General features: G+C 39.0%; 1 protein-coding gene across 1 annotated transcript in view; it reads right to left on the bottom strand.

The window, feature by feature from the left end:
* GART (phosphoribosylglycinamide formyltransferase, phosphoribosylglycinamide synthetase, phosphoribosylaminoimidazole synthetase) overlaps nucleotides 1–7,248 on the bottom strand; it is a 31,822-nt gene extending 24,574 nt beyond the window's left edge. Inside the window, exons 1-3 of the mRNA XM_010024873.1 lie at nucleotides 7,217–7,248; nucleotides 4,306–4,454; nucleotides 109–204 (exon numbers count right to left, since the gene is read on the bottom strand). Coding sequence (XP_010023175.1) covers nucleotides 109–204; nucleotides 4,306–4,450 — 241 coding nt within the window. The 5' untranslated portion in view covers nucleotides 4,451–4,454; nucleotides 7,217–7,248. The remainder of the gene's footprint in view (nucleotides 1–108; nucleotides 205–4,305; nucleotides 4,455–7,216) is intronic.
* Between the last annotated feature and the right edge of the window lie 1,020 nt (nucleotides 7,249–8,268).

Here is an 8,268-nt window from a genome sequence, read left to right as displayed (position 1 = left end):
GCTGAAGATACTGAGATACTGTTCAGTGGTGCACAGAAGACAGGGACTAAAATTTACTTTTCTTCCTAAATTATGAAGACTATGTTTTTTTAGCTTGCTTTCTCTTACCAGCAGCAAGAGGAACTTCGGGACCAACCACAACCAGCTTGATCTCCTGATCTCTGCAGAACTGGGCAAGTGCAGCATGATTGCTGACTGAAATAGCTGTCAAAAATACAAAAGAGTGGTAAGACTGGATTCATTACTATTGCTTAGCACTTATATTATCACGTAACACCTGAAGCAGCACTTTCACCAGTCTCACATTCTTGAATGGCAGGTCATTGTGCATCTGGAAGAGTGAGGTATGCACTAATATATAGACTTACATGCAAAGGTTACACCAAAATACACCCTCAAGCCCCCATGCAAAGGCTGTAGTTTGAAATGCATTGTCAACTCACTTTGCTCCTGAAGGTGAGAAAACCAATTTTGAGTTCCCCTACGCTGCCATACATCTCTAAGAACATCTTGTTTCATCTCTAAGAACATCCTGTTTGCCAGCACAAGAGGCATGGTGAAGGATCAAAATGAAAATAACATGCAAAAAAATCATATATATTTTTCAGACAGTCTCCTTCCTGAATAGAGTCACCATGAAGCTTTACAGATGTTCATGCCAGTACCATGTAAGGGACAGGTACAAGTGGCTAGTGGTGGGATTGCAATTACTTTCTTTTCTTTTTTCCTTCTTTCTGTAGTGCCACACTAAACTGACCCCTGAAACAAAGGGGAATCTCCACATTTTTTTATTACATTAGGCTGACCTTAATAAGGGCAGGTGCTGTTATTATGGGTAAGGTTATCTGGTCTTAGGTTTTTAGGAATATTATCTTTCCATAAACAAACATTTAATATAACAATTCTTGGAATGCCAAAAACTGTGTCAACAAAGGAAGAAGCCTGCACAAAAGACAATAATGACAAGTGTCATGATAAAAAATTTACGCAAAGGCAATGCAATTCCACTGCTTTTATCAAGAATAAATAAAGCCAAAGTCTGTAAAGGATGGGAACACAAACCCAGAACAGCCAAACCAGCAGTGAGCATAGGCTGGCGTGGATTGGCTGACCCTGCGGGGAGGAGACTAACACATCAGGGCACAAAGCTGGCAAAGGGAGCGTGGTACAGCACAGCACAGACCCTCCTTGCAGCTGGACTACCTTCCTTTTAAGTTTGGTCTGTGATGTCCTCTTAGTGACTGTACTGCCAAGCAAGCCAGGAGCTGATGGTCTCTTCCAGCTAGTTTCCAGGGAAGTGATGAGAAACAAAAGGGGAGGCAGTGATACAGCTGCTTCTGCTGGACAGACAGACACGATTTTGTGTCAGTGCCCACTGTGCTCCTGACATCCTGTATGACTAAATTGGCTGTTTCCACAAGAGAAGCAGCTATTTCTGCCTAAGAGATGGTATAAAAACAACTATCTGAAACCCACACTGTGGTTGTAGGTTTACCCTATTTGGGTGGAGTGAGGGGGAAAATAGACTGAATGCTAATACAAATGATGTCACTGACACCCATCTAACAGTTCAATTACATTGTTCCACCAATATCTGTACGTAAGGAGAAGTGAAGGCCTTTGACTTCCTTGTGCAATTTATGTCAGTTGACTTCTGGCTCACAAGAGAGCAAAACCAAAAGCATTAACACACTTGGCTTTAAAGTACTGATTAACATAAAGGTCAATATTGTCTTTCAGTCCCATGGGGGTGTTGTGAAAGCAGCTGGAGAACAGCAGATCCCAACCGAAGAGAATTGGAGCTCTGGTGGGCAACTGGAGAGGGATGATCCCTGTTCCCCACGAGAATAATCTATGTGAAGAGGAGAAGGGAAAGGAAGGAGCCTGTAAGGTACCTTACATCCCAAATTGTCTTGCCTCAGGTCTGATCTACTAGTGAATATAGCATAATATTTACATGATGTGGAAATGTCCTAGTAACAAACAGAAAGGAATAAATCACATTGGTAATACGTGACTTTAACTTTCCCTCAAACATAATTTTCCTCAGGATGCAAACTGAAAGGGGATATTTTTGTAGTGGTGTTTCGTATCTCAAAACAACAGCTAAATATTCCTTTTGAACCAAACAGAAGGACCTTGGGCCAAGGTTTTCAAAGCTAGAGCTTAAAGTTAAAAGAGTATAAGTTAGACTGAGAGCTGTAATGTGCTTGAAGGAGGTGTCAGGATGCTGAAGTCCATTCACGGACATGTATACCTCTATCTCTGGATTCAGCAAGCCTTTTTGTACACTTCTGGCACCAAAACTGCCATGCTAATTAAATACAAATTAAATATAAAACTATATTTAGTCACTCAATCTGAATCTGTCTTTACTGTCAGAAATGATTACTGACTCCAATTAACCATGAAAACTTTTTTTTTTTTAATTTGGATACAGGCGAGTTTGAAAAATCTAAGTTTATAATTTTAAGCTCACCATTATGTATTTCAGAAATCATCTGAGAACCAGAGTTGCAATGTTAATTAAAGGCAATCTCATGAGCCATGAGAGGAAGATGAACTTTCAGAGATAAATCTTGATTGTACCAAAAAAACCCCAGAAACAATGGTAGCAGTTTCACAGACATTGTTGCCCAGGCTCACACAATCTAAGAGGGCTCACATGCTTCTGCAAAGTTGTTCTCCATTTTCTCCCCTGCATCAAAATCTAGACCCCCATGATAGAACTAAAATGCCTGAGCAGATAAGACAAATTGTTTTCATAAAAACAAAGAAGTTAAACTCTTCACAAATCCTAGATTCTGCCTGCCCCCTGGTTGGCTGAGGATTTCTCTCCCAAAATACATGTGAACCCATAGCCCAGTAGAAAAGACTTTAGTACAAGACTCAGTAAAATATTTTTGGACCTGGCTCAAGCATTATTATGCACATGCTCAAATATTTTCCACTATTGAGGGTACAGTATTTTTTACGGAATAACAAAGTGAAAGAAAAGTGCATCAGTTTCTAAAAGACACCAGTTGAGAAAAAATACTGCAATTAACATTCTGCAGGCCAAGCAGACTGGCAGGGTAAAGATCTTTGTTCGAATTTCTTGGATGAGAAGGAACGTATGACCTTCCTCTAAGGCTCTTCCTTGAACCTGTTCCTCAGAGGCCAAATAGAACAAAAAACTTACAATACTGTGACTAGTCAAAGAAATTAAGCACAAAGTTATTTAGACAGTCTGTAATTAAGCATTCCAATGGAATTAAATACAATTACCTGCTGTACAACAATATGACAGGATTCATGTTTTCACATGAGATGGTAACAAAAAAATATTTTACTTGCACACAAATAAGAATGCAGAAAATTGATGTATATAATTTATGTTCACATGCATACTGTGTTCACTATAATTCTGTATGTTATCACATGTTTTAAAGTGGAAACTTAAGTTGGTTGTTTCAAGTGCCTAATTCAGGATCTGTTATATAAAGGACACAAAACAGGAATCTGAGTAATTACATTGGGTTTTGTACTGATTCACTCTGTGCCTCCAGGCAAGCACCTTAAGACCAGTATTTTTTTTAAATGCGGCACATAATTTTGGATGCTCAGTTTGAAATACCTTAAGCTTGATTTCTCAAAACTATTTACTACGAATAATCTCAAATATAGCCAGTCAGAGCTTAACATATTAAGCTAGAAGCTCAAAACAGGCAGTCAGTATGAAGAGAGAAACATCTGAAAATAACTTTAACTTCTTAAAGTCACCAAGACAAAGGAATGAACATTTTCCTATGGTGGAGCATTCCAGGTGAGAAAGTATTCTCATCAAAGTTTGTAGGGATCACAAGGCTTCAATGCACTTGAGACTATAGTAGTGAATTTAGTACTTTAGGTGCTGCCATTTGCTTCAGGCACTTTTCAGCTGTTCACCGAGCAGTTACTGAACTGCACCGCGTACCAAGAGAAACTATCAACCACCACCCCTTCCCGGCTAAGCTGCTGGGAGTTGGCAACCACAGCAGCTATTTATCCTGAGCTGTAGTCTTGTAGGAATGTGCATCAGACAGACGGGAATTTCAGCTGCATCCGCCAACCTCAAACCTAAAGGATTAGATATCACAACTGAGATAATATAAAATCAGATTTTTTTAATTCTTAACTGCATCTGTATGTTCTATTCCACATGCCCAAAACCTTAAAAGATAGTAATAATCCTTTTGCATCAACACCTGTGATTTCAGATCAATGACTAGAACAACTTACTGGTTGAGTTATCAAATTTAAAAGTGGTATTTTGGGGGGTTTTACCTGAATTTGAAATTTTTCCACTGTCAGCTGTTCCTGCATTTCCTGGAGCAACAAACACATGTTTTACATGTGGAGACTGGGCCAACTTCCAGGCCAGCGCATGCTCTCTGCCTCCACTGCCAATCACAAGCACCCGATCAGCCATTAGTCTGCATAAAACCAGAACACAAGCAAAACAGCCAGAATTAGCTGCATGAGGTTAGGAAAGCAAGAGCTACACAGACCACAGTTTCAAGCACTGGGTGCAATGCAGTTCACAACAGAGATGAATGTCACTTTGCTTCAGGCAATGATATTTCTATAAAGGTTTTGTTGGTTAAAAAAAAAAAAAAAAAAAGAGAATGAGATATGTATATGAAAATGATTAACTGAATTAATCAGATGTGATATAAATTAAACATCAAAGACTGAACTGCTCCAGAGCACAGAATTAACCTGCAGAGCAATCCATCTTGGGTTTTCCTTTAGTCAGATTGGCAACTGCTCCAAGTTATATAGAAGTCAATGATACAGGAAAAACACGAGTGACCAGGCCTATAGAAATTCCTCGTGAATCCAAGTCTACAAAGGGAAAAACCCTTCTGATGAACTAACTGTATGAACACAGTATTACAGTGTTTCGAGCTGAATGGGAAATCAACTTCCAGCTCTGTCTTTCCTTAGGAGAGAACAACCACAAGGCAAACAACAGGGAAGACCAGGTGACATTAACAAAGGAGGTAGCGCAGAACATCCACTTCCTCTCTCTCATTCCACTGATTTTTAGGAAAAAAAATTAATGCTGTCTTGGCCTCAATAAAGCAGGTGTTTGAATGAAGGCTGTAGCTTCATTACAATTTTAAACTGTTCAAAACCTTTTCAGCAGTTTGGAAAAAAAAGGGTCACAAAAATGAAATAAACTCTCTCAGTTTTGCCTTCCCTACATCACCTGTATGTGTACATGTAACTTACACATATTGGACTGATGTCAATATCACATTTTTTTCTTTGAACAGTTTTGAAAGTTAGCCTTTGCTTTTTAAGACATATTTACTTCTGTGTGTATTCTTTACATATTTACTTATGTACGTCACCTCAGAGTTGCTATCCCGGCAATGATACCACACAGCTAGCAAGGGAATAGGAGAATTTGCTTACACTGGAAAAACCCCACTGGAATTCAGAAAATCCTAAATAAATGAATAAAGTACATAATTTTTAAAATAAGTTCATATGTCTTTATTTGGAGTTCACAGAAAAACAAGGGCTAACCTCCTAAACTATTCAAAGAATAAGCTGTTGGAGTCACATTTGTCCAACCATACATAAATTACATATATAAACGATGCCACTGCACTGGTTAAAGTGAGAGTTCTATTCACAGAAATCAAATGCTCTTCAAAGAAGTTATTCAGTGGAGTAAAAAGCAAGCAGCTACAAGTTGGCAGGTGGTCCTAAGCCCAAATGCAGCATGCACTCACTACTTGCAAAAAAAACCCAAACAATATAAAAGCTTTAAACCTTAACTTATGCAAAATAACAATCTAAACCTATTTAAACTTATTTTTAAAATGGTTTAAGCATTTTGAGTAATGAGAATAAACAAAATCAGTTTTGTGTTGAAAATGGCACAATTTGTTCAAAGGGCTTTGCCTGGCCAATGAAGGGGTGTGATGTGTCCCTCCCCTGTAGGCATCACCTCCCATTCATCAGGAGGAGGAATGCAACCCAGATAAAAGCCTTAGTCAAAAGGAACAACCAGTCTCCCTGTTGTAATCCCAGCACACATAACACGCAACCCTCAGCCATCCCTGCGCCTCTTCCATTAAGCAGCTGGTCATTGACCTGCACTTGCCAATGTGTGCAGTGCCTCCCAAGGCGAACTCAGAAAAAACCCTGACACATATCATGGCTTGAATACACACAGGTGACAGCTCCATTTCCAAAAGCAGTGAAAAGTTAGGTCTCCTCTGCAATCCCCTTCTTTGAGGGAAGACAAGAGAGGATGACTAGAACAAAAAAGCACATATTAAACAAAAGAAAAGGAAAAAAATACAAAAGCACCAAACAACAGATTTCTAAGAGAAAAGCAAAAAGACATGATAGAATGCAGATTTTTAGCCAAAAGATAAGGCAGGGACGTGTGCCTCTCCCTCATGTCAGCTGCTACAGCTTGACTTGAATAGAGCTGCTCTGATAGCTCTGACCCTGAAGAAATCTATCCTTCCTGAGGATTTGGACTATGGAGGAAACAACTTCTGCTCTGAGGGCATTATGCAATGTGTATGGTGAGCCTGAATTTTAAATCCAAGCCCACTGTAACAAACTTTAGATAGGAAGAGCCCACACAACATAGTGTTGATCACTATGAACTAAACACACTGGAGTTAAACTTTAATTGTAGGTTCAGGCTGGAGATCAATAACTTTCTAATCAACAGTGTTTGACAAGAGATACATGTTGCAAAGTTGCAGAGATGTTTTAATTGCAAAACTCCGGGATCACTTACAATAAAAACAATAAAACCAAAAAACCCATGGGGCAAAAATTATCAGTTATGGTATACATACTTGGGACAGCAACTTACACTAAGCCTCTTTGATATTAGAATTCAAGCAAAAAGAGAAGATGACAGATTACGGGATTGGCTACAACAAAGGGGTGACTTAGATAAAGGCAAAAATAACTAATCTAGGACAGATGAACATAATATAAAAGAATAAACATTTATCATGTAGCAGGCAGCTATCTCCTACACTAAAGTTAAGCCAAACAAGCATGTTTCCAGTGCTGCCCAGAGACAGTCATCATTAAATAGTAATTTTTGAGGCCAATTTCATCAATAAGTTGAACTATACACATTACCTAATTTTCTTACAACTACCTCAGAACTGCATGCAGAGTTTTGAATCCAAACAGAGAATATACTTACCCTACCCTATGCACAGCCAGTCTGAGGAAAGTAGCGCTCAAGAGTTCAGATGTGCAAAGATAAAGGTGATAAGCAGCCTCCTGTTCAAATGTAGTACCCCTGTCCCAGGACTACTGCCCCACTGACGACACTGTGCAGCTAGCCAATGAACAGGAAAGACCAGCCATTCCAGCTGGGAAGAGAGGACAGCAACTTGCATACAGATAGTGGTCTAGGAGTGAAAAGCAAAACGGTTGCAGAGCAGAAGCAGTGCATCCTGCTGTTCCTAAACATGCAAAATGAATTCTGAACTGTCCCAGGTACTTTTTGCAGTTAAAATCTATTTGCTATTGAGATTGTAAACATTCTTTTTTTATCTAAAAATGAGGCTATGCATTTTGGCTATGCATAAAAATGAGGCTATGTATAGTCCTATGCATATCAACAGCACGAAACAACAAGGTGCATGATGCGCATTCACGCTCCACTAAGCCTACTGCTTAAAAATAGGAGGACAGGCTTGAAGATCCAGTGACACTGTTGCCAGCTAAAGTAACTCACCATGCTGGCAACTCACTCAAAGAATCACTTCCTTTTTTCCCCTGAAGTAACATACTCAAATACTACTGTCAGCTAAAAATAAAATCAATAATATACAGCATGAAGTTTTATATGGGAGCAAGTAAAATGAACAAGCCATACAGCATATGTTCAAATAAAATGTAACCAATTTATAACAAAGCGTGAGTAAAAAATAAGTTTCAGCCATTTGTTTTGAAAGTCAGTGTTATTTGTGCATCCCGCAAGTGGTATCCTAGCAACTTTTATTTAGGGATGCAGCTTGAGAAGAACTTCTGGTGGCAATCCCAGTTTAGGAGGCTCAAATCTAGCAGCGGCAGCCTTTCTTTTTTTGCACTGACATAGAAAAATGCCATGTAGGCCCTCTGCTGCCCAGCAAGATCTTGCATTAAAAACTGAATTTCCAAGAGGCGACATTTCTTTTTATCTTGTCACTAATACAAGAGTAAAAAATCTGTTCTCAAAAGACTTAAAGCCATTCACAAGCTAGATAT

This window comes from Nestor notabilis, unplaced genomic scaffold, assembly GCF_000696875.1.
Source record: "Nestor notabilis isolate BGI_N333 unplaced genomic scaffold, ASM69687v1 scaffold11672, whole genome shotgun sequence".
NCBI classification, from domain to species: domain Eukaryota; kingdom Metazoa; phylum Chordata; class Aves; order Psittaciformes; family Psittacidae; genus Nestor; species Nestor notabilis.
Note: the sequence above shows the minus strand (reverse complement) of the source record. Positions and strands in the feature narration are given on the sequence as shown.